The 27539-nt window shown below is 40.4% G+C and overlaps 2 protein-coding genes across 2 annotated transcripts; both read left to right on the top strand.

Annotated features, from left to right (window-relative positions):
* Positions 1–2070: 2070 nt before the first annotated feature.
* si:ch211-117k10.3 (Krueppel-like factor 15) lies at positions 2071–7184 on the top strand. The gene is made up of 3 exons (XM_058632304.1): positions 2071–2223; positions 4126–5315; positions 7000–7184. Exons 2-3 carry the CDS (start codon positions 4192–4194, stop codon positions 7151–7153), a joined length of 1278 nt encoding a protein of 425 aa, XP_058488287.1. The 5' UTR covers positions 2071–2223; positions 4126–4191; the 3' UTR covers positions 7154–7184.
* A 5984-nt stretch (positions 7185–13168) lies between these two features.
* On the top strand, positions 13169–26053 carry elk4 (ETS transcription factor ELK4). Its single transcript, XM_058631634.1, has 5 exons — positions 13169–13379; positions 18193–18407; positions 19553–20266; positions 20553–20792; positions 22219–26053. Exons 2-5 carry the CDS (start codon positions 18201–18203, stop codon positions 22435–22437), a joined length of 1380 nt encoding a protein of 459 aa, XP_058487617.1. The 5' UTR covers positions 13169–13379; positions 18193–18200; the 3' UTR covers positions 22438–26053.
* The last annotated feature ends 1486 nt before the right edge of the window (positions 26054–27539 follow it).

Raw genomic sequence — 27539 nt, 5'->3', positions numbered from 1 at the left:
TTTTTTTCCCGGTTGCTTGCATTTAGGGAGTGATGGGGAGCACTATCCTGCTGTGTACAGTTGCTAAGAAACCACTGTGGATGCTCCTTGTGTGGTGCATTATGCTGCAGTCTTCTCATCCATATGCTCAGTAATGTGGCCGCTGGAAGATCAGCTTGTGACTAAATCGTGTATATATATATATATATATATATATTACTAAAATAGAAATGATAAGCAACAATAAGTAGTCTCTTGAGAGAGAAGTGGGTATATATACACACATACACATTACACATGAATATTTACATCTCTATACACACACTTACATGTAAATTGAAAGTATTCAAAATAATATTGACAATTGAACCCTGGAGGGAAACAATTCCTCTGTAATAATTCCTGTTCTGCGAGATTAATGAGAGGTTTTTTTTAGTCTTGACTGAACAACAACAACAAAAAAATAAAGTGGACCATTTTTTTAACTCTACTGCTTCGGCTTGTGCTTCAGAAAAAACATCTTGAATCTGATTCTCTGAAGACTATCACATGCTTGCCCAGATTTAATATTTATGCAGACTTCCTCTTTTGGCTCCCCTTCTGAATGTTAAAATGTTCTTAAAACCACAAAGGAGACTCACCAGACCTCTGCTTTATTTCATATTTGCTCTGCTTTCATGGATGTCATGCGGTCTCTGTTAGTCAACACTGTTGATCTTTTGTGCGTTTGAAGTTTAAATTACAACATACCTTTGGATAAAATGTATGCAGATGAGGAGACTGGTAAGTGAAGGTTCTGTCTGGCATTTTACCCTTTGAGACTCAGGAGCGTGGTAACTACTGATAAAGCTGTTCTTGTCCCTCACAGACAAACTATTAAACCAACAGAAGAGAGAAAAGTTAAAGCAACAAAAACAAGTTTCACAGAGCTGGAAGAATCTTAAACCACCCCAGAGGTCAAATGGAAGGACACAATACACAAAGTGCAAATCGTGGAGAGGATCACTCACAAAAAAACATTTGAAAGAATGTAAATCACATGATAATTTGTTATTCATTGGAAAGTATAGAAATAATTATCTTTTTTTTAACCTTGAACTTATTTTGTTTAGATTTCAATGTATTATTTTCGATGATCCCTTAATCGGGATCGGGATCCCTTTTCAATTATAAAAACAAGCTTTCTTGTTTTTCAGCTTCTTAAATGTATCTTAGGAGAAAATGACTTTGGTTAAAGTTGAAGTCTTTTTTTTAAAATAATATTACTTAAGTAAAAGTCTTAAATGTGACATTTACTGTACTTAAGTATTAAAAGATTTAAGATTCAAGATTCTTTATTGTCATTATGCAAGCATAACAAAATTTCCTCCCGAGTTAAAAGTAAACTTATTAAGTTAAAAGTAAACGTATTAAAAAAGTTAGGATTGAGCCATGGTAGCTCAGTGGTAGGGCAAGTTGTCTTTCAACTGCAAGGTTGTGGGTTAAATCCTGGCCCTGCTAGTCTATGTGTGTTAAGACACTTAACCCATTGCAGCATGTGAATGGATATGAAAGATGTGTGAAACGTTTCTGTAATCAAAAGGCAATGAAGCAAACACTGTTAGTAGGGAAAGCTCTATATAAACAGACCATTACCAACTCTTCTCCTGATTTTATTTGGTAGTAACAGTTATGTAGTAAAAGCAAAAGTTGGTAGAAATACAGTGCAGTTACAAAGTAAAGTACAGTGATACGTGAATGTTGTACTTGTAGTACAGTAACAACGTGTCTGTACTTCATTACATTACAACACTGCTTTCAATGAATGACCGAAATCAAATCTGTAAGTTGTTACAGATCTTGCATCCATTATTTCACCACTCCCTCGTGAGCGCCACCATCAATAGACCACATTGTATCCTGCTACAGAGTCTCCAGGCCGCAGGAGCGGTCCCTCCATAAACACATGGCAGTCAGAATTTATCGGGCGGCAGCCAATCACAGCTCCTCTTTTAGGGCGAGCCTCCGCCGCGCTCGGCCAATCAGACGCGCGGAATTAGACCCGTGCCTCCGAGTTGTGCAGCGATGCGGTCACGTGACGCTGGGAGAAGGAATGCCAACATGGACCCGTGGCAAGGACGGGACGAGTGAGCGTGCCACGACAATAACACGACGGAGGGGAGAAGGAATCCCGAAAATATAGGGCACCATCGACGGTGCTGCTTCCCCGCACCGAGTGACCGAGACTCACCCGAGCTACACACGGTAGGTCGAGCCAAACGTCGCGGATCCTCCCGCTCGGTTCCTCCGGACACAGCGAGGAGTAAAAATAGAGCAGTTTTTTTTTTCCACCCAGCTGAATTCGAGGCTCGTAGATTGCTGTCCGGTGCAGTCCAGCGGCTCGCCTTGTCTTCTGCTCTGTCTCTCGCGTGGCGATTATTTCCCCTACGGTCACATTCCTCGCCATAATTCCAGTGTGGGGCCGTCGTGTTTATGCGGAGCCTCGTCCGCGCCGCTCCGTGTGAAGTGCGAGGCCCTGCTGCAACATGTGCCCGAGCGTCTGACAGCAGCAACAAACACACAGCCTTTACATAAGCGAGCAGAGGCGATCTCAACCAGCTCTCCTCTGCTGCGGTGTCACTTTCGACTCTGGTTTCTAATTTGGGCCCGGGGACCTGATAAGGGTCCGAGAAAAACTCCGTGAGGTCCGCCTGCTTTTTAAAGTCCCAACTGTTTTCATCCTCCACATGTGCATAATAAGAGGATTGCCTTCCACGGTGTTTCCCGCTTTTTAAAGATGGCAAAACATTGTGAAAGTAGTGCATAACATACAGTTTCTGACTGTTTTACTGCAATTGATCTGATATTATTTTGTAATAGTAACCATTTCCTAGAGACACATTCAAATAGTGCTTTAATATGGAGTTTTTGCAGCTTTAACAGCTTCCACTCTTCTTGGAAGACTTTCTATGGGACTTTGTGTCCATTCAGTCTGTAGAGCATTGGCACTGATGTTGGACGAGAAGACCTGGCTCACAGTGTCTGTTCTGGTTCATCCCGAAGGTGCTTGATGAGGTTGAGGTCAGGTTCTCCACACCAAACTTTATAGTTCTTGCTTTGTGCACTGGGTCACAATCATATTGGAGTAGAAAAGAGTCTTCCTCAAGCTGTTGCCACAAAGTAGGAAGCATAGAATTGTCCAAAATGGACTTGGTATGTTGAGATAAGGAGATAAGAGGCCAAGCCCAAAGCCTGGTTGAAACACCTGAATTAAATTCCTAACAGAGGTGGCCAAACACTTTTGTCCATATAGTGTATGTTTGCTTAATAAATGAATCATAATTCCATTTTTGAAAAATGTACACATGTTAAATACTTAATAAATGACACCGAGGCTGTCACTATAGACGTTATACGTATGTATTTTACGTGCATCTTGAATCGCAGTCTGACATTCAAGAGAGTTCAGTCTACTTCTGTGCTTTGTCCTTATTATTTGAAAACAGAAAATCCCACCGTCGCCTCACCCTCTGTAATGAAACTCCTTTAGCTGCAGTCTGAAGTCTTCTTTAAGAGATTTTGTGTTCTATTACTATACTATACTATACTAGTTAACCATCACAGGTGGTAGTTTGGCAAGCTTAAGCTGTGGCCTTTTTTATGCTGTAACTGGGCCTTTTTAATCCGTGTCTTGCGTCTGGCTGCTGATGGGTGCGTTATTGTGAGCGAGACTGTGACCGACTCATTCAGCTCTGAGGTGTAGTGCAGATACGTCTTCTGTAGGCTGTGCCATTTCTCAAAACACCTGCAAAAAATATCATAACTTGTCAACTCTGACCTTTCGGAAGTCATGAGAACACGGATTATATGTTTTTGCTGTACGAACTGGGCAAACACACTTCAATGTTTGACATTAGTTTGGGGTTAATGGTTTTCTCTGTTTAACTGGGGTTTGTTGTTTTTCTGTCATACAGAAGTTTCTTAAATTTTCAGTCCTCTGACATTTTTATCGCAATAAGCTTATGTATATAGTGTGGTATTGATTCTTTTGTACATGACTGTGTTTCACTTGTGATGCTCGAATGTTTTTATCAGAAGTGGCAAAGACATAAACAAAGTCCTTATTTCTACTGGGTAATAAATCCTGTCTCACTGATGCCTTTCCAGGTCTTGTGATTGCTCTTCCGGGTCAGGTTTCGTCGAGGTTCTCTCGTACCCATTTGGCCTGGATCAATGGTGTCTCTCAGCAGCAGAACGCTGAGTTTGGACAATGACCTGTTCAGGGACAGCAGCAATAGCAGCAGCAGCAGCCTGTTCTCCCTCGGCCTGGGAGACGCAGCCTGCAGTGAGGAAGCTAGTGTGGCCTCCTGCGACAGCCCAGAGGCAGGGGACTTGGGGGCTATGCACAGCTCCAGCCATGGAGAGGAAGAAGATGAGGAGGATGAGGATGATGACGAAAATGACAGAGCACGCCTGCATGTCTTTCTCGGAGCTGCAGAAATCGAGATGCCTGTGAGTCAGGAGTCTAAGCTGCCGGAATTCCCTTTCCAACCCTCATCCCCATTCTCCCCAACCCTGGAGGACATAGAGGAGTTCTTAAAGGAAAAGATGGAACTGGTCAAAGAAGAACTAATGGTCACTAAAGAGGAAGCCACCCCTCTCCCATGCAGCTCCAGCGACTCCCCATCTTCTACTGCACCCCTAGCCTCCTCCTCCTCAGACACTTGTAGTGACCCAGGGACGAGTGCCTCCCATTGCACGTCTAGCCCAAGCCCCCCTCACCATGAGCAAAACAGTCCCAGCCCAAGTGACCCTTCTCCTACCACCCAGGTAACCTCCTCATCATCCAGCGTATCCCCCTCAATGCTTTTAAGTGCTCCACTGGTTCTCCAGCTCCAGCCCCTACCTGTGACCCAGCCTCAGACCCCAGCAGGCTCTCCACCCGGAGCCCAAAATGGCATTTGGCTCACTCACCTAGTCATGGGGCTCCAGGCTGCGACGGGACAAAATCTCACCCTTCTGACCCCCCAGGTGCCCTCCTCTCCGACCACTATTTTATCCCTGAGCAGTGGAGACATGAAGTCAGCTGACCAGAAGTATGTAAAAATCGCACCTCTGCCCATCAAAATGAAGGCTGTAGAGATTGTGAGTCTAACTGGGGTTGGGGCCCAGAGCAGTGGTTTGTTGAAGGCCATGGCTCCGCGGGTGACCAGAGTGCCACCTACAGAGAGGGTCCACAAGTGCTCCCACCCAGGCTGTGGAAAGATGTACACCAAAAGCAGCCACCTGAAAGCTCACTTCCGACGACACACAGGAGAGAAGCCCTACACGTGCAGCTGGCCTGACTGTGACTGGAGGTATGTGGCATTAGGGCAGGGAATCACAGGGTACATGGTCCACAATACCAATGACATCATGATTCTGTGATCATCAATATGTTGCAAGAGAATCATAATTTGCGATGCATAACAAAATCTGTGATAACGGAAGAAAACAAAACGTCCGTGAAAGGTTACAAGTGCAGGATTTCTCTGTTTATTCACAACATAGAGAACAAAGTGCATAAAGTCTATGGTTTTAAACATCTCTTAACGTAGCTTTCTCTGCTGTAAACTCCCTCTTCTTCAGCCAGGTAACTTCCGCCCAAGTTTCCCCTCGTTCATTTGCCGCCGCCAAGGAGACATGAATTAGTGATGCCCGGCAAGTGAAATTTACAGGAAGAGTTTACTTTCGAGCTCCTGTTATTAAATAAAATATACAGTGATGTATCGCCAAATCGATGTTTGGACCCACCCCTACGTGGCACAGTGTGAAATGTGCCTGGATTAGAGCTGCAACTAACGACTATGATCATGTCTCATAATCGATTAATCTGTCGATTATTTTCTTGATTAATCATTTGGTCCATAAAATATCATAAAACCTTAATAAATGTTGATCAGTGTTCGTCAAACCTGGAAATGATGATGTTATCAAATGTCTTGTTTTGTCCACAAACCAAAATCGATGACTTTAATGATTTCTTTGTTAATTGTTAGCTTAAACAAATCTTGGAAATCTTGTTTTAATCATGAAAAAAGCTTCAAACCGATTAATCGATTATCAAAACAGTTGTCGATTAATTTAGTAATCTATTAATAATTTCATCTTATTCATGATCTTCATGATTAACAATTCAATTACTTTTTGGTGTAATTGAACACTAATTCCTTAATAACCTTTCACCATCATGAAAGTCAAGGAATCTGAGCGATAACTAAAATTGCACATCTCTTTACAGTCTTAGAAAAATCGTGTCCTCTATCGGTGTGAATTGTGTTAGCTGGGCCTTTTGTTCAAAGCTAATGTTGAATGTGTCGATGGCAACCTACCAAATACCTAACGAGGAAAAAATCACTTTAATCACTAATGAAAGCATAACTGTGAATATTCCATCTCTATTTCTTTAGGTCCTCAGTCCAAAAACATGCAAATTTGGGAATTACGCAAATTGGACTCTCTAAATTGACTTGGCACCATCATGAATGAATGAATGAATGAATATTCCATCTATCCAGGCCGTACCTTACACACTGACACACAAGCACAAGGACATGACAGTCGGTCAAATCATTTTATTCTAATAAACAGACGTGATGTCTGAGGGATTTGTGTGTGCAGATGCATCCATGACACACATTAATGCTAGGTGGGAACTAGGGCTGGAAGATTTTATATAAATATTGACTGAAATTGCGATATGAGTCACGATATGAGAGGGAATGGCCTTTTTAAACGTAGATGTTTTCTTCAGTCTGTAGCATATGACGTGTATAGGACAATATTTAATCCAAAATGGTAATATGATACACATTTTGACTTTAGGAAATAATGCGCCTCCTGCGAGGTCATGTTGCTATTTTGATAACATTTCGATTCACTGTTCAGCCCTAGTGTGAACAGTTGAACCCAACGCTGTTCATTCGTGTTTAGATCTCTCAGGGCAGATGTTCATTCGGGGCTTTTGTTCCTGACGCCATCCGTCCGCTCTTGTATCACCAGGTTCTCCCGATCTGACGAACTCTCCCGTCACCGCCGCTCTCACTCTGGCATCAAGCCGTACGAGTGCTCGCTGTGTGAGAAGAAGTTCGCCCGTAGCGACCACTTATCCAAACACACAAAGGTCCACAGCAGGATCATCAGGACCACCGTGTGACACCTTAAGCTGGCCTAAACCCTGCCCACGCCCTGTCAGCCTCGGTGTGGGGCTGGGGTCTCCCTCAGGACTTTACGGTGCTTTGATGAGCTGAACTTTTAAGAAAAACATTGAGAGCTGGCTCCTGTTTTCCCCCTCATTGTTTCCACACTTCCATTGCTCCCTGCTGTCGACCTTTCATGTGTTACATCTGAGCAGCTTGTCTTATACTGAGCTAACAGCCACCTCAGGAAGAAAAACTCAGCAAGAAGTGGATTTCCTGGCCTACACACACACACACACACATTACTTATACAAAACATAACAGGAGCCAGTCGAAAAGAGAGGCCCCTTTTGCAGCCACTGCGCCTGTTACTAAGCTACCAGGAGTTCGTTTGGTATGGTGACAGTAATGGGAGCATCTGTAATCACGTTATGTCCTTTCTACTTTTGCATTTTAGCCTTCAGTCTCAAAGGTCAGGGTCCACACGGATGAAGCTTCCCAACATTTTTGTACAATGCTAAAAGTGAAATCTTGACTCTTGAGCATCACATTTACAGCACGTGTTGTAGACACCGAGCTTGCAATGGACACAAATCACACGAGTGTCACAGCCTTCCGTGTCGGGTGAAATTGTTACTAAAGTGGCAAAAGTATTGTTTAAATACTTTGATTTTCAGAGTCACGGTTCACTCCGAATGAACAGCATTGCTCTTGATATTAAGAGTGAATGCCGAGACATTGATTAACTACGCTTGTGACTGCGCTAACAGTTCAGTCGAGCTGAGGATTTCCCCTTGGCCTTTAATGTTGTATTAACCCAAACCTGGCCTTTCGTCCCACTCTAATCCTCCCTGTTAGGAACCATATGCCTTTGCTCAGTCCCAGTTTGCCCTATTGTTTATCAAATGCCTTTGTCTATATCCCGAAACCTAAGTTGATCGTTCTGTTTTTAATGTTACAATGTGACTGCTCTGTTTTTTTTTAACTGTGATTGTGAGCTGGGGTTGCCAAACCTGAAATCCCAGTTCTGGCCCTGTGAGAGCATAATAACAACCTCGGTGCGTGACAGTCGATAAGCTGTTTGTTCTGACAAAAATCTTTTTGAAAATCATTGTGCAGCCAATGTTTACGGCCTCGAAAGCTACTTGGTCTATATTTTATACTTTGGGGCAACGTCTCAGAAATGCATTGTGGTTCAAAAAGTGCTGCTCATTCTTATTTACTGTTGCAGTCACTGTAAACACTTTTTTTATGGTTATAGCAGCTGGAAAGGAAGTTAATGTCTACGCAATCATCTGTATTAGCATACTCAATATAATATACTGAACATTAAGGACAAAGATAACATCAGCTTGTAGCCTTTATCTATGGATGTTTTTTAATCAAAGAACATTTGGAATCAGTGCATTAAGCTATTCAATGGTGTTTCCAATGAGGTTTCTCGTCTGTTACGTGAGTTTGATTGTAGCAAAGTCAGTCTGTGATCAAACTGATTGATCGATGTGTCCGACTGATTATGGTCTGGGATTCCGAGTCCCACTCTACCCATTCTCAAGTCATTAAGCTGTTCTCAAGTGCACTTGTGTTAGTGGAAATCGACATTGTGCTCTTATGGAATTTACATAAAATGTATCGGAACTGTAAAATGCCAAAAAAAAAAAGGTAAGAAATAACAGGAATTTTCTTTGGAAAGGTTAGACCGCACGGTGTCGTGCAGTGTCTTATCACTTGTTCTTCCATCTGAACACTTTACTTGTTAATCTGCCGGTGCTTTATTCAAAGAGACTGAAACTAAAGTTTCACAAAGCTGGATTGTCTCTGTTGAGCCAGCGGACACGTACTACTACAAACTGTCGGCTACTGCTAAAGCTAACTTAGCTCAAGCAGCACTAGTGCTGTGGGATAAAGTAAAAAAAAAACAACAACAACACAATAGAGCACTTTTGCATGTAGCAGTGCACAGTCTTTAACATGGCACTCGTCCTCATATCTTTGTCTCTTAGCATTATGGACACACTAGGTCTCATTGTCTCTAAACAACAACGCTTAGTAATGTAGAAACCCGATCAAATCAGACAGAGGGACAGACGTGTTTATCTGTCTGAACCGGTGCTGTCTTTGTGTCTGAGCCTCCCCAGGCTGCATCCACTGACCTACATCCAGACCTGGTTTCCCATATCATCCAATTCTCTCTCACTCCTGTCTGTTTATCTGGTTGAGAACAGGCAGGTTTTATTATTATTTCGTCTTTGTTTTTTGATGTTTGTTTTTTTTTTTTGAATACCAGAAATGCTATTTTCCTATTTGCAAAAATAAATTACCAGAAAAAGAAAGAAAATGCTGTATCTTTTTATTTGAATCATGCTCATTGGTGTTTCTGAGCAATAGCACTTGAAATGTACACATATAGTATAGTATAGTATAGTATAGTTGAAGTTATAGCTGGTATTGTACACATTCAAGAAATTCAATATTGCACAGTGTTACTCCTTTTATGTTTTTGGAGACAGTTTCACAATATTAGGGTACATGATTCAAATATGGTCAACTTAAAGCTGCTATAACAACTATCACTGCTTTTGAGTGTTTAGTCAAGAACAATGGAAACTTGGAATTAGGATTGTCTCGACTTCCTACTTAGGAGAAAAAAAAAATGCTGCTCATGTTGTTATTCTTGCAAAATCTGGATAAATCCATTTACCTCGACTTTAGGGAGAAATGCAATGTCTGATGCCACACGACAGTGAACGCACCGAACAAAATGCACAAAAAACATTCTGCATGTAAATTACACAAACGCTAATACCACCGCATCAGCATCCTGTTCCAAGTTTACAATGATTTACCATCTTTTCACAAGGTCTTTACCATTTTGCACATTATTAAAGGCAGAAAGTATTGAGGCTGATGAATACACTCAAACAGTATTGCTTGCTTCCATTTCATTTCACCTTGGTTCTATGCTTACAATTGTGACAGAATTAGAGATCCACTTGAACTCAAATCAGCACTGGGACCAGACTACCAGCACAATTACCCACTTTTTTTTTTCTTGTCAAACATTGTGCATCCTTGTTTAAGATGTTCCCCTGCTCCAACACACCCAATTCAAATAGTCAGATTGTCTACAACCCACTCATTTGAATCGGGTTTTTTGGGAGCAGGGAAAAATCTAAAATGTGTATTGAATGGATTGGGAATCACTGACGTAGACTGCACCACTGGATTTATCCGGCTACTTGTCTGGAATGCAGCACCAGTCTCAGTCGTCTGCAAATAAATCTAGGAGAATAACTATCCCACAACTCTTTACTGAGTCAGGAGTCAGAAAGTCCCCAAACACATTCATGACATGATGTACTGAGGAGGGAGGATGCTAAAACAGTAGCAGCACTGAGTGCAAGCTTTAACATATGGCTCATAAACAGTTGCCTATTTACATAATGTAATATGTAAAATTAACATGTATCATTCACATAATGTGGGGGACATGTTTTGATGAATTATAATTGGTTTTAGTCAGTATCCAGTTTCTACTAATATCTGGTGTTTGTCATGAAGCATGAATAAGACTGATTATTGAGGGCAAGTAAATGAATGGCCAGTAAAACCACAACAATCATCATGAGCAGCAGAAAAAAAAAGTTAGTACAGGTTTAAGATTTTAAAAACCCTTTTATGTGTCTGTAAATAAAATCCAGCACCGAAATGAACATTAGAAATAATGGATAATAACAGTATTTGATGTACAACGACCATTACAATTGTAGCCACCTGCTTTAATAGGACATAAATGAATCTTGTTGTTATGGCAGACACGCCATCAGCCTGCTCTCATTACACTGTTTCTGCAGTCACCACCTCACTGATAATTTGCCCAGTGACTGTCTCAGTGACATGACACCAATGTGAATTTTCCTGCAGCACTGAACAGCAGCAGCAATTACAGGAGAGAGTGGGAGGGCGGATAACCACAACAAAGCCCCTCCAGTGGGGGCTTTCTATAAAAAAGCAGGCTGTGAGCTTTCCAACACTGATCTGACTGTTGCTTTTATGGCGTGAATGTAATATCTCCCTCCCGTTCAAATCTTAAAGAAAGCAGAGAGGAATCGGCAGCTGTATCTCCACGCATATCAGATTGGAATTTTTGACTGCTGATTCTTTCCAGTTGTGTTGGGCTGCAAGGAGGGAGCAGCGTCCAGAGGAAGCCAGGACCAGCTTCAAAGCAGAAATCTGGATTGCGCCTGTTTCTCTGCTCGTTCATACTCTTGCTAATCTGGGATGATGCAGTTTGAAAAAGCTACTCGTCTCTTTTCCTGTCTTGTTGTTTTGATTCATAAACTGAAGGTGGGGCAGACGTCTGCGGGGGAAAATAGGCCATGCCCCTAAGACGGAGGGAGAAAGGGAAGTAGGGGGTTTCCTCTTAGAAATGAAATATGGCCACGAGCTGTAATGTGATAAGAGCAGCTGACCAACAGTTGTGACCAGAGGTTACTGCAGTATAGAACACTGGGCTGTTTTTAAGAATGAACAATGCTGCCTTTGAAAAAGCTGTATTATTAATGCTAATGTGTAACTGTGACAAGAACATTTTCCTTCTGAAATACTTTAAACAAAATCTATTTTAAGGATAGCTTAAAGCAATTACTCTGATGATTAAGAAATGTATTCTGAGATTACTTAAGATGTGGTCCTTCTTTCTCAAATGAAGTAATTCTTTCCATATGATCACTCTTAGCCTTGTTGGAAACACAATGGGAAAAGTTTAATAGCCTAATGGATTTTTCTTTTTTTTTTAATTGCCATTTAGTGCATCTTAAAGACATATTGATATAATGCAGCATAATTGAAAATCAATATATCCTGAACAAATCCATTCCTTTGTTTTGAAATTGAATCTCTGTTGCCAAAACATGGGTAAATTCAGCTATATGATAACTCGACAGTCATGTCAACAACAAATGAATGTGTACACTTATAAATTAGTCATGTTTGCTTGAGTTGGTTGATGGTGTGACATTGCTATGATATGCTGCCACTTGGTGGTTAACCTGAAAACATACATATGGAGTCAAATGTATGGAAGATATTATCTTATGAATCACACTCAAATAAATATATCACTACAGTGGCATTTATAGTGTCAATTCCAACATGGTGATTTGTGGACTTCTGAGATGGTAAATTAAGGATTGCTACACAAAAGTTAAATTTGAGACAGAAAATGGGGGGAAAAATATAAATGTTCTGGTCTAAAATGTGTTTTGGATTTTTTCTTTAGATACACACAGTGTGTGTTGTGTAGTCTCTCAAAGACAACAGCAAACAACACAAACATGAACCACAGACACACAGTTGCCTTCGATACAAGTTGAAAAAAAAGTACAAAACTTTAGCAATTTAATAACAATTCCATAGTGGTATACACATCTATTAATAATAATAAACGAAGAGTGTCCAGGATGTGTGTTATATCCTTGTTGTACTGCAGGTTGTAGCAACGTGTTCTTAAACACATACACTAGAGACATTTAGACACAGTCTTATAAAAGAGAGACATCATTGCACATTTTTGTTTATTTGTGGAACACATTTGACATTTGTGTACTGTAGTAACAACAACAACAACCACCAACGAATCAAGAACGGAAGTGACCTCAGCGTGAGTTTAATGATGCGTTTGAGTCCTATCATGAGAATTTGAATTTTGAAGAACATACACAACTAACCACAAAAAACAACAACGCAATTTTCTTTCACAAAAAATTATCAGGTGTCGTTTTAATGTCAAAGAGCATGCATTTTGCATCAATACGTTAACACTTTGAGAATATATAAGGTTTGAGCGTATTGCTTATATGTACGCTACCTTTTGTCATACACGATTTAAACACAATTGAATTATATATTATCTCGCTGTGTGTTTTATCATAATAACAGTAATAATAATTATTATAATAATCATGCACAGCAATAGCTACAAACGCACACACACTGACACTGCTCTGCGAATTGACGTGTACGAGGAACATTGAATGCAGCATTATTTCCTGTTCTGAGGTTACGTCGTCTGTCCAAACCACCAAACGCACTTAAATGTATTTAACGTCCATGTATTTGCTTGACACTCAGCCTGAGACGTGTTTCCTGAGATATGACGGCGTAAGAGGTTTCCCCGCAATGTTTTGGGGACACTCGGACGCGGCTCGACGACTTGGACATTCAGCGGGCTCTGCGAGCGAGGTAATGTTAGCACGCAAGCTAAAGTGAAGCTAGCTATGCGCTAACTTACAGTTAGCTCCCAATTATTTGTGCATCAATTTGTCCCGTCCCAGCGAGTGTTTACACAAACAACAGTGACAAGTGAGCTCCTCACTGTGGCTTGTTTTGCGTTTGCTAATGTTGAGGTTAACGAAACTAACATCATCCACATCAACAAGTGGTCTTTTATGTTTGCTCTGCGTGGGTGCATCCACAGACTTGTCCCTTCAGTCCTAGTGTTCGGGGGAACATGAAGGAACCCTGTTTTTTATGACTAATATGACCTAACTGACGTTATTTCATTGCTTCCCAGGTGACATTTGCTGCTAGTACCGGGCGTTACATAACGTCCACTGGTAATCTTTACCCTCCCCTGGCTGCAGATTATACTGCCCTATTTTTCCTCCCCACCACTATCGCCGGTTTTAGCATGATTCGGACAGATTGTGTGTGTGGGGGGTGTGTCTCCAACCCAGCAGGTCTGGATGAGTCAGGGCAGATTTACTCTTCCTAATGAGAAGCTTAAACACATTGGCAGCATCGAATGGGGTGAACACAAGAAGTCATGGTCTATAACAAAAACTCGACATGTAAACACAGCAACAAATATGGCCTGAGTTATAAAACATGTAGGTCATCTTGTTGTGAGCAACTTTAGTATGTGAAATGATAAAAACTGGGGCCTGTGACACACCACCCTGATGACCATCCATAGTCCTTGTTGTATGTCTGACACAGTTGGCCCCTGTTGGTATCAACAGGAGCCTTGTTGTCGATGGTTTTATTTCTCATTCAGCATGTTGAATTGCTGTTTGTCACTAAGAGAGACAGTGCGATCACTGCAGTTGATTGTTAGCTTCAGCAATTCCGAAGACAAGAACAGGCACAGAAATGGCATCATAAGCAAATGATCAAGACATTTCAGCCGTGCCAAGACAACTGCCATGTGGGAGGCAGCCGTTGATAGGTGGCCATGGGTGTTGTTTGATGTCTTTGATCACAAGTATTCTCCATGATGCAGTATGATGAAGACTATTTAAAGCACATTGTTTTACAACCAGCAACCCTGGGCTGTTGCACTGGGATTTTGACAATCAGATAATTGTGGTGGCCTACAGCTTAACTGGTCTGAATTAAGTGTGCCTTTATGCAAGAATTATGCAAACATAACAACTTGATTATATATCTCACAGTGGGAAAACACTTTGCTTAAATGAGTTGCATTATGTATGAGGTGCTTTCGTGGGACGTTTACTTAAAAATAAGTTTTTAAGGGCATCTCTACTGTGATATTTACGACCACAAGAAGTTGTGATCTCTGTGGCCAAAATCTAAGTGTAGCATAAAGTGTCATCAAGTATAACACACTGATTACTTCTTGTAATTCTTGTGTATGTAAATTGTTGAAGACTTCTCAAATATTGAAGAAAACCTGGATAGAAATTACTAATAAATGGTGAGTGGTGGTTGCCACTGTAAAAAATTGTTTACTTTTGGTATTAGGTCATATGATATTGGTATGACAAATCCGAGCTCGCTATGTTGTGCCTCAGTCTTAGAAGTCAGACTGTTGAAAGAGTGAGGTGAGCATTGGTGCCTGCATCTAATTTCTAGAAGAAAAATTAGTCAGGCCAGTTCCCTAAACGATGAAACATCACAACATAAGTTTGATATAACTCTGATAATTTAGAAATTGTAACAACACTGAAATCATTTTTTCTGCTGATCAAATCAGGGTATCTTCCCCAACCACCAGCTCAAGCAACTCCTCTGTCACCTCTCAGAAAACTACTGGCTGTCAGAATGCAGACAAAGACAACAGGGCAAAGGGCACTGATGCTGTTCTGAAGACAGTGGCTCTACTAAAGATAGTTGTTCAGTGTTGTACTTTTTTGTACATAAAATGTACTCCTGCCCTCCTTGTCACCCATAGAATGAACACATATCTATCATCTGCAACAAATCTTTCCCCTGTTGAAAAGATGAACCTGACCCTTTTTCCTGGACATTATCTAGTTATGTGAACCTTTAGTAGTGAACCTGTAGGAAATTATGTAAAACTTAAGACTGACTTGCAGGAGTGGTGATTGGTTTGTTCCTTGTACAGACGTTAGTGGGGGTCCATAGATATAACAGAATTGTTTTTATCTGATCTGACTTCTTGAAATATTATTGGTATAATAGCCCTAGGGTTTTGCAGTCCAACAGGTCCAACAAATTGGCAAAGCAGATGTCAAATTAAGCACAGCTCTGAAGGTCTACTCCAAACTGAAAACACCTGTATGTGTGTATGTGTGTATGTGTGTGGGTGTGTATGTGTGTGTGTGTGTGTGTGTGTGTGTGTGTGTGTGTATACCACTAGTTTTCATTGCCTTTAATCTCTGCATAGGATATTGTGCTGAAAAACCTGCACAGACCCTTAAAACATCAAAAAGAGTTTCAGATGTGGAGTTCACTGGAAAAAAAATTCATCATCCTGTCAACAACCCACATTTAACTAGCAACTAACTGCTAGTGAGACATAATGAAAGCATGTCAGAAAAATATTTAAAAACATGATTTGGTTTGTGGAGTATGCTGTCTGTTATACAAAAACAGACAGTACACTTGCTCCCGAGTGAAAGTTTAAGAAGCCTGTTTAGAAACCTGTTTGTGGTCTTAAACTTGTTCAAGAGAGAAACGCTCAAAGTGTTAGCAATGCGTAAGTATTATATCAATGTGTATCGAGGAATTGTTAAATACAATTATGTTGTGATTATGAATGGTATGGATTTATTGCCTAGTTTAAGTTGTCATCATACTACAGTAGTGATGGGAAATGTCATATAGCGCTGCAACCAGTGATCATTTTCAATTAATCGATTAGTTGTTTGGTCCATAAAATATTACAAAACCATAATAAATCATTTTTCACCCCCAAATTCTGAATGTTGACATCATCAAATGTCTTTCTTTGTTCACAAATAATAAATAAATGATCACATTTTTTGATGATTAATATGTAATGAATTCAGAATTGATTAATAAGTAAGTGGTGCAGCCATAAATTACTCAAACCAATTAACACAATTTTGCCCCAAATACTTTGCATCTTTAGCCCAAATAGTCTCAGTTCACAGAAGACTCTTTATACAACTAGAAGATACTCAAATTAGTTAACTTAGCAAACCAACTGATAAATAGTTATCAGTTGGTTTGCTAAGTTGTAATTGTAATGATGTTTATGACACCGTAAAATGTTTTTGTGAATTACTTTTCTCGGCCCTAGGTTTTTCAATTAGCGTCCTCTTTGCTACATGCTGTTAATTTTAAATGGCCATAGTGTTCAGTGGACCTCTCCAAACCCTGACATGATGTGTGTTTATGCTTTGGTCTAATTTTCTCTCATTTAAGTTCTAGATGTGATAAAGAACCACACATGAACAGGGTCCACAGTCTGTAATACTCAATTTTGTGGACTGAGTCACTATTCTTCAGTGAATCTTTTTTTTTTGCACTCTCTCTCCATAGTCCATACATACTGGGCATCAGAATTTCCCCTGAAGGAAAATGCTTGAAAGATGTTTGAATTCATCCAGCTGTTAATAAAAAACACTCTTGGGTTTATTCATCAGGATCTGTGATGGTTTTTACTGTGAAATGTGGGAACCACATGAGGAAATGAGTTTGTTGGAGGAGGTGCACCTGGTCTTGTAAAACAGCTTCCTATTCATTGGCTGTTAAATTACAAGTTATAGCAATTATACCAGATTTCTCCTCATAATGTATTATAATTAGTGGAAATTATGATGTCCAAAATTCTGCTCATTTGCCCCACAGGTTAAAATACAACACTTTTTATAATCAATACAGCAGAATGTTGTTAAGACTGTCACACATGATCTTAACGACAGTGGATTATTAACTCATGCAACTCGGTGCAAGAAAAAATGCACAGAACTTTAGAGGACTGAAGTTTGATCTTAAAAAGGTTATTGGTGCCTTCTCCAGCTGATGTTGATAGAATTTTAACAGTATATACTTCTGTTCATTTAGAACAGAGAGACGTTTACTTTAGAGTTATGCTTAGTCCTTTAGCTGAATTTGATGGAACAGCATTAAGAATTAAGAAATAAATAAAAAATTGCTGTTGAGTGTTGGTGCTTGCACTTATTCTTTAGTTGCTTGACTGGATGAGGCACATCAGTCCAGTGTGTCATGTTTAGGATAGTATATTGGGAGAAACTGAATTTTAAGTGTAAAATCACTTTGAAATAAATGTTTTTTTAGATTCTGTAAACTTTGTTGAAGCCTTTTTTTTTTTCTATGTATTTTAGACAAAAGCCTTGCTTCATGGAGGCACCATGTTGTTTCTACAGTAGCCTGAATTGACAAACCAATCAGAGCATTTGTACATTTTGAAGTGGAAGCTTAATACTCAAAAATTGTCTGTGTCTACATAAACTGAAGCATAAACCAGCAAAGAAGAATGAGGGCATGGCAGAGAGAGTTTGAGAGTAGTAAAGAATAGATATTTGTGAAAAGGTATTTAGATGATTTTTGCTATGCAAAGGCTACCAGAGCTCCCTGACACATTTTGGGTAATTGAGGAGTCCTCTGTTTGCTGTAGTCTACGGTCTCACCATTAGATGTCTCTTATTTTTACACACCTGAATGTAACTGTTGGAATAAACTGAGGTGACTCACAGCAGTGTAAAATATCCCTCTGGCCAGGGGTGATATTTGACACTTTGTTGTGATGTTAGCAGCTCTCATTGTCAACAGCATTTCTCTCCTCTCTATCCTTTTTTTTAAGTGAGAGACATGGACAACTCTGTCACACTCTGGCAGTTCCTCCTCCAGCTACTACTAGATTCCAGTAATGAGCAGCTCATCTGCTGGACCAATGAAGAAGGGGAGTTCAAGCTGCTGCAGGCGGAGGAGGTGGCCCGGCTGTGGGGTGCTCGAAAGAATAAGCCCAACATGAACTATGACAAACTCAGCAGGGCCCTCAGATACTACTATGACAAGGTAAACTCACCTGTTCTCACAAATACTGTTTTTATGTTTATACGTGGTTGAAATGAGCTACCTTGTATTTGATTTGTAATTAATCAGAGGTGTGGTTAACACAAACGCATGAAGGCAGCACTCTCAAATGCAGACTAAGAAAAAAAACAAGGGTGGCTAAACTCATAACAATTTGTTGTCCTGAATTTGTCATCGTCATTAAAGGTAATACTGTCGTATTTCATATGTATTAGTGTCTATATGTGTGTATATATATATATATATATATATGTATAGATGTATTTGTATGTATCTGTGTGTATATACATATATATATGTATGTATGTATGTATGTATATATATGTATGTATGTATGTATATATGTATATATATGTATATATATATATGTGTATATATATGTGTATATATATGTGTATGTATATATATATATGTATGTATGTATGTAACGTAATCTACAACATAGTGTTTCACAATAAAAGCCTTGTTATGTCACTAAAATGATATACAGCTTTTAATATAACTGGAACAGTGAAACAAAGTGTGTATTGACATTGTAAAGCACTCACCTAAACAGGGCCTAGTGTTAAAACATGACCAATAATATAAGGGCAAGCATAGACATGACAGACTTAATTTGGCTACCTGGAGGTAAATTAAAAACTAAAGTCAATGTTTAAGGAAATGTGACAAGTCCAACCAACCAACTGTTGCCTAGGCTAAACATTTTCATTCCCACAAACAGCCAGACTGGTTAAAGTCCATGGCTTAGTAACATGCGTGGAGAGGGAGAGTGCTGTCTGTCTCTCACTCTCCTTGCGGTTTTGGCAGATGCACTGCCTATCCCTGTGGGCGTTCTGGGCAGGGCTGCTGTGGTATGTTTGGCTGTAGCATTAGTGGCTGCCAGTTTGGTACAGACAGGAAGGACAGAGCTGTCCCACCCGCAAGGCTTTTCTGTGGTCTCCCTTTTCTATTTTTTATTCCTGGTGCCTCCTTGTTAGACACAGTACATGGGTGAAAGTCTAGTTTTTGGGTTCACTGTGTTTCTGCCAAGATGTTTAAGACTTAGATTTTGAATTTTGAATATATACCAAGAGTAAAGACTAACAAATCTTTGTTTTCTGTAATTGCTTCCCTGTGTCTTACAGAACATTATAAAGAAGGTGAATGGTCAGAAGTTTGTTTATCGCTTTGTGTCCTATCCTGACATCCTGAAAGGCGAGGTTGTTGCACGAACAGAGGGTGGGGATGTCAGTGCTGGTGGTGTTCCTGTCCTAACAAGAAGGGACAGCACCTTACAGGATGGTGAATCTTGTGACAGAACCAAGGTAGGAGGAAGCACAGGGGTTCTGGGCACAAGCTCCAAACAGTCAAACCGTAATGATTACATCCACTCTGGTATGTACACCTCCTTCACGCTCAACTCCCTACAAAATGGACGCCAGCTCTTCAAATCCATCAAAATGGAGAACCCAGCAGAGAAGATGGCTGAAAAGAGAGGGCTCATCGCCATAGCCCAGAGCCAGCTACAACAACCGACTGCTTTACCATCCGTCATCAAGTTTGGAAATACCCCTCCAAAGCCAGCACCGCATCCTCAGGTTGCCATTGATTCGACCCTGGTGTCCAATCACTTGGATTCTCTGCAAGCTCCTCCCCCAAGGGTTGAAGGAATCAGCACACACTCCACCCTGTACGCATTCGAGCAAACCCGTCCATCAGAGTCAACTTTCACCATATCAGACATGACTTCGGCCAGTCCATCCCCAAGCTTAGTGCCTGACTCCTCCCAGGACCTGATGATTGACAGTGACATCGAGTCAGGTTCATCACAGCCAGCAGATGCTCAGGCACAAGAGAAGGCTAGTACAAAAACATATGATGTTATTTTTTTATAAGACCATTTTTTGGTCTTGTTTTTGTGTGCACTCTTCTCATTTGATTGAATTATGCTGTACTATTGTTTTAGAGCCACTGAACCCTGTGACCCTTCTAATGGATAATTCTTATGTAGAATAAAATCAAAACTACTGTTAAGGTTTTTTTCTGATACTGCAACATATGTTGTATATCTGGCCTACTGTCAAATGCACATGCTTTACAAAATGTTTAGAAATTGCCATTTCACCCTCTGCCTGTCTGCACCAGGTGGATGGTGGCCTCGGTCTGTCGGGAGATGAGATCAGCTTGGTCGACGCTGAAACCAGTTCATCTTCAGTGAGCAGCTGCACCACAGTCAGCACTCAGAGCTCAGGAAAGGCACGCAAGCTGCCAAAAATCCTGCACATCAGCCCACCAGCTCTGTTGGTTACCGCCTCCGACTTCTCCCCCTCAAACCTCTGCAGCCCCTCACTACCCACTGCCTCTCTCACACCAGCAATGCTACAGGTGAGAACATTGTTCTGATTCTAATTACCTCAGGTCACAGTTATCCAAAATAGTTTTGCTGTGATAAAACCCTGTTAATGATTGCGATCCTGACTGTTTAAAATTAATAATAAATATGAACCAGAACATTTCATGATATCAATTTGTAAGATAAAGCTTCCCACAACAACAATGGCTGGTGGGATGGCAGCACTTTAAAGCAATAGCAACAAAGTTATTATGTGTATTATGTGTTTTTTTTTGTTTTTTTTTTAGGGACCAAATAGACAAAGGTGTAAAATTAAGTTTTTGTCTTTTAATGAAAATAAACAAAATTTACAACAGTAAAGAAATCTTACTAACTAAAGTAACTAAAAAATGCTATGAAAAATTAGAGCCCATTGTTGTTGCTAATGGCACAAAATGTAATTATTTACAAAGAATTGTCAACAAATTAAATAGTATGAAATGAAAATATGTTATTTATTTCAATAAGAATTGCTGTGTTTGCCATTCTAACATTTGCATCATTATGGTGAAGAAGTGAGGCCCGCTAATATGGAAACTTAGACATTACTTTCAAGAGGAGGATATATTGGTAAATAGAAAGCGCATCAAATAAAAGAAGGTAACTATACAGTCAAGAAATGAAACGACGACAAACCTACCAGCATTGTTTGTGACCAGCAGGGGGCAGCAGTGATTCCTGGCTGTTTGTAGACCACATGATTGAAAATATTACTGTGTATCTGATTCAGTTCAACCTTCTGTCACAGTGAGTCATGTTAACCCCAGTTCAGACGGACATGTCTCCTCTGTCACTGTCACTTTTGTCAGTGCCTTTTAATCCCAGATTCTCAAGTTGTATTAATACTTATGATACTTTAGGGTTTAGTTAATTACCAGCTCCCAAATAGGTCTGGTTGGCAAATATTTTAATTTGACTTCACCAGTTTTTTCACAAAGTTAAAACAATTATCAATGAATCAGTGAAACTAAATGATATTTATTCATTATGCTGCCAAATCTGGTAGAATAAATGTCAATGGGTGATTATAGACCTAGTGCAGTCAAAACTGAAAGGTACTACTTAAAGATTTGAGATAATCAACACATCCGCACAGACGAGAGACGGCACTGTGAGAAGCATAGGTCACATTCTAATCTGTGTACACAGTATATCTGGAGAATTAAAACCGCTTTAGATAACCATAACCCAGTCAGCTACCAGTCATATACAGTATATGTACTATACAGAGTGTATGTATACAGTGCATATATACACAGTATCCATGCATATATACAGTGTATATTTGCACTGATGAGCCACAACATTAAAACTGATGATTGATCTGTGCATGAAAGAGTCTTAAATCAGCTGTGCTATTGTTTTGTTCACGCCAGAATGAAAGTGACATACGTCTGTCTTGTATGTCTTTCTCCTCAGACTCCCACTCTGTTGCTGACTCCAAGTCCCCTGCTATCCAACATCCACTTCTGGAGCACACTCAGTCCAGTCGCACCTCTCAGCCCAGCCACACGGCGCCAGAGTGCCCATCTGTTCCAGTTTCCCTCCGTCCTCACTCCGCAGTTCCAGATCCCTGTACTCAGTGCAGATGGTACCAACACACCCGGACCCATTTCACCAGATCCTCAAAAGACGTAGAATTTACCTCCCACAGCCTGAACCCTACCCCCAACACACATATACAGGCACCATCTCATGCTCCCACATCCCTTACAGAATCGTGGAAGCTTATTGCCATTGTCATTGCCATTCCCCATCACTCTGGTGCTTTAGAGTTTGCTGCCACAGAACTCTCACTACAGTCAGTGTGTGTGTGTGTGTGTGTGTGAAGGACCTGAAGAGACGTTGGCAGTCCAGGTTTAATGGAAGAGGATATTACATTCAATTGTTTCATAGCATTTTTATCATGTACACCCTGAGGATGCCATACAGCACTCATACACACTGATGCCACTGCTCAGTTAGCACTTATGAATTATTTTTGTCTCACTTTTCGGGATCCTCAGTCATACCAGCTCGATGGAGGGAGGAATTTCCATGGCAACAACGTGTGCATGTGGATTGGACCCTCTGCAGTTACAATCTGCTTCATACTTGGACAAACAGAGCAATGTGATCTGAATGTTTTCATTTAGAAATTCCCTCCTCGTGTAAAGGTGTTCCTGCCAAAAAGACCCGTCTTTGTTTTCATATCGGTTCCTTTACCAATGTCCTCCCGGCCCCGCTTTTTGCTCAGTCCTTATACTTTATAATCTATACTCTTTAACCTAAGTACTTGCATGTTTAACTCTTTTATCTTCTTTGTCAAACCTTGCCTTCAGCTGCTTTCTTGGCTAACTCTAGCCATATCCAGCAAGACTTTTACCCTGACTGTCTTATGATGTATGGCCATATTCCTCGCTGAACCTTAAATCCTGCTTCTATGTTGCTCTTCTAGTGGGTGTGTGTATATATATATATATACATGTGTATGTATATATATACTGTATGTGTACAGTAGAATGGCCCTGAAAGCCAGCCTTGGCCTGGTCTTTCTCCAGCCAGTAAGCTTTTAAGGTGGTAATGAAAGAAAGTGAAGCCATAATCCTCTCTGAGCATCGACTCTGCCAGTTGCAACCTGCGTATCATGTATGTCTTACTGCTCTGAGGCTGCCTTTTCAATTGTTAAAGGCAGCCAAAATTCAGCCATTTTATTAGAGTATTTATTTTTTTAAGGAAACATTGCAGTATAAAAGGTACATTTTCAAGATATCGCGTCGGTTGGCATTTTGGCAAATACACTTTTTTGTTTGTTTTTTAGAGACTTAAATGACAAGATTGATACCACTCTTGTGTTTGTACAGGAAATATGAACCTTACGTTCAGAGTACAGTGTGTAGAAAGTCAGAAACAATGATTTTCATTATTGTTTGCAATAACTAAATATCACCTGAAAGTTTATAAAGGTTGTATTTTTGTTAGACCTTGTATGGTATGGGAAGTGTGTGTTTACCATGTTGTTCAGCCATATTTATAAAGTAGCCCAATATAGGCAAATCAAATACTGGCTCTAGGTAGGGCTTTTCTCATTTTGATGGTACCTGAAGGTCACCATAGTTCACCATTGTTCATACAATACTAAAAATAAGGAAACTGGTCTAGCATTGTGACACATTTATTAAAGCTATTAACACTTTTACAGGAAAAGGTGAGATGGATGTTGCCTGGCAGCTAATGATTATTTCTTGAAATATATTTTATAAAGGTGAGATTTAGTCTTCAGAGCAGCTGTTTTGTTCCCAGTCTGTATGTTAAGCAAAGTTACGTGAGCGCTGGCTTCAGCTTTATTTTGATACCGACACAAGAGAGGTGTCAACCCTGCTCATCTAAAAAGTTAAATGTATTTGCCAAACCCGTCTGTTTGATTTTGTGGAGTCCAACCGGAACTGAAACCACGTCGAGTTGTTCCTCTTGAAGCAGAATCACTTAAGACTTTAAGAGTCCATCGTCCTGTCCACAGCTTTGCTCAGCTTTCTAATGGCTTTAATGATTTGTTGCTTACGGTGTGAGTGCAATGACTTAAACCCAGAGAGAAGCTCCACATCAGCTTGACTCGCGTCGGCTCACTGAAACAGTGACCCTGAAGCGAACTACTTTCCCCTAAAACGTGCTCCTCTAGATTCTCAGCCATGGAAGTTTTGCACCCGTTTTGTGTGCGACTTTGAAGCCATAAGTCAGAGACACACCTTTGAATGCTATTAAACGCAAATATCGTGCATCGCTCTTGATTACACATTACTTAAAACATGCAAGTGTGTCTGTGTTTACCTAAGTGTCACTTTCTCACTCAGCGATGGATGACTAACGATTCTTGTAAGTGGGTGGGGAACTTGTGCTCACTTTAACTTAAGCTACAGACATAACCCCCACTCCGAACTTCAATTCATGATGCATATGGTGCCTTACCACAGCCAAGCCCAAGTTTCTCTCCCAGAAGTGGTTGGAGTTCTCTCATTGGAAACCAAGTTACACACGCAACAGTATACGACGGCAACGCTGTCTGTTCTCATGCCATATTCTTTACATAGACCAAACCAGAGGAGTAAAACTTCACGGGGACGTTTAGTGTGCGACGACACAGCAGCTCGTTTACTCTGCCACAGTGTGTGTGTGTGTGGGAGCTGCGGTGTTCATGTTGCTTTACATCGACGGCAACATGGGTTATTATGCACAACATGGAACAAAAAAAAAGAATCTGGCCACGTTTTAAGAAGTAGTAGCCATGTCTCTTTCCAACCTGCTTATAAATGTATGTGACAACCGATCTACTCAGAAAAAAAAAGATCTAGATATATAATATGAAACCTGTTAATCGTTTTTGTGTAATCAATTATTTTCCTGTAATACCAATAGAATTTTAAGATTAATTTCTATTTTTATAACGGCCAGATAGATAGGTGTCTGCTCTTTTGGGTTCCTGTTCTGTTCTCTTTGTGCATGTGTTCCCTTTTTGTTGTTCTCCTCCTGTGGAGTTTGGACACGGCTGCCCAGTTGTTTTTTTAGTTGTTTTCTTTTTTTTTTTTTTAAGGAAATCAAAGCCTTATGGGGAGAGATCTAAATCTATGTTTTTATATGTGTTTTGATATAGTGTTGATATTGTACTTGCAGATGTTGTGATGAGACGTTTGCACTTAAAAAGTCGGGGGTTCCTGTTGTATTGGATTCTGTCACTTTTCTATGACTCGGATATTCTCTTTGATGACATGTTTGTTGACATTTGCGTACCAAGAAATGTATATTTTCCCAAAGGGACGATACAGTTATGCACTTCGTATTTTATACCACAAACAGAGTTAAATCTAATCTTCTACAGTACATATCAAAGCATTTGTGATACTTTGTGTAATTAGGCAGTACCACACACTATTTATTTATTTGAATTTATATTTAAGCCCAATAGAATTGGTTTCTTGCATTCACTTCAAAAAGCCTTTAATGGCAAATGCCTGTTAAACTTGCCCCACCAACCTTGGATTTGTAATTGGCACAATTCTTCATTTGTATTTTCTGATGTTTTCCCCTCCGCTTACCTTGTAAAATGTTTAAAAAAAGAAAAAGAATTTGTTCGGTCCAGTTCTCTATTGGTTTGATCCTTTTTTCAAATGTTTACAAGCTACTTGTTTTAAGTGGCATATTGATGTGAGACAGGGGGATAGGAAGTGTTTATAACGGAGGAGACAGGTGAGACCAGTAATAAAAGATCTCTGACTAAACACTGATATTTTTTTTTACCTCTCTGTGTGTGTGTGTTTCTGTGATTGTGAGGACGGAACGGTGGTGCTAAATGGTTGAATACCATTGTTCCAGAGACATTTTGACCAGTTCACATCATCAAATAAGTTAAGGCTTACAACTTATACACACACCCATCCATCTATATGTGGTCCTGTGATGGACTGGCAACGCCTCTCGCCCCCAGGTCAAGCTGAGATTGGCACCTGCACCCCCCCCCCCACAACCCTCACGTGGAGGATAAAGCTAGAAGATGAGTGAGTTTTGGGATCAGGGGCCACACTGGGTGTAGTGGAGGTGCAAATGTGAGAGTGAATGGTTGTTTGTCTATATTGACTATAGAAAGATGACAGTATGTGTGTGTGTGAGAGAATGGGGAATTCTCCTTTGGAAGGATTTCCCAATTGGTAAACTTTTGGAGCCTTCAAGCACAAGACATATCCACCAATACTGGTTAAATGTTCTTCATGTTAAGTGACATCATGAATGGTAAATCGTCTGTATTTATATAGCACATGTCTAGTTTTGATGACCACTCAAGGCTGCTTTACACTACAGTTTCTTCCATTCCCACATTCATACAGCAACATCTATGTACAGTGCATTTTCTGTCACACGTCTTTCATATCCAGTTAAAAGCTGCAGGCAAAACTGTCAAGAGCAACATGTGGTTAAGTGGCTTGTCCAAGGACACGTCGGCATGTAGTCTATCAGAGCCGGAATCAAACCCACAACCTTCAAGTCGAAAGACGACTCGCTCTGCCACTGAGCGTCTGTCACACGGTTGTCCAAAGGTCCAGTCCAGTTTCTTTTTTCACTTCAGCGGCTTCTGTCTGCGTGTGCCGTGCACACACTTGCACACCTGGGGGCCGCTCTCTCTCGTCCATGCCGATCACAGTCATGCAGCCATGTAGAAGACTTGTGACAGCGTTGTCCACTTGAATTTCATAACCATACTTGTACTGTCAGTTTGCAGCCTCATAGCGAGCTCGCTGCACTTGGGACCTGCTGTCAACTGTCATTCCCTGACATCCAATATTATCTTCTATTCTGAAAATGTGGGTCACTGTGGCGGCATCCTGGGACCACACAGTTCTTCCACCGGTTGGTTCTTGGTCGAGAATGAATGAAATGAATTTGCAAGCAAATTTTCGTGCACAGTATTTCCACCTGGAAGTTGAACTCTGGTCACATTCAAGTCGGAGAACGGTATCGCTGACCTAAACCTTACATACATTTATAAATCATTTATAAAGAACATCATGAAGTCAGGAAGTGACCTATAGTGTAGTGACCTGTAGCAAAAGAGACCAGTCATGTTACCATACGGCCTTACTTATGTCATGATGGAATTATTACTCGATACAATTTAAAAAGTGTGTCTGACTGGTGTACAGTGTGTGTGTGCTGACTATGCATCATCCGAATCCCATTATTTTCATGATATCTTGTATTCTTACAGTCTGACC

This window comes from Solea solea, chromosome 6 (assembly GCF_958295425.1).
Source record: "Solea solea chromosome 6, fSolSol10.1, whole genome shotgun sequence".
NCBI lineage: Eukaryota > Metazoa > Chordata > Actinopteri > Pleuronectiformes > Soleidae > Solea > Solea solea.
This window is presented reverse-complemented; position numbering and strand designations above follow the sequence as displayed.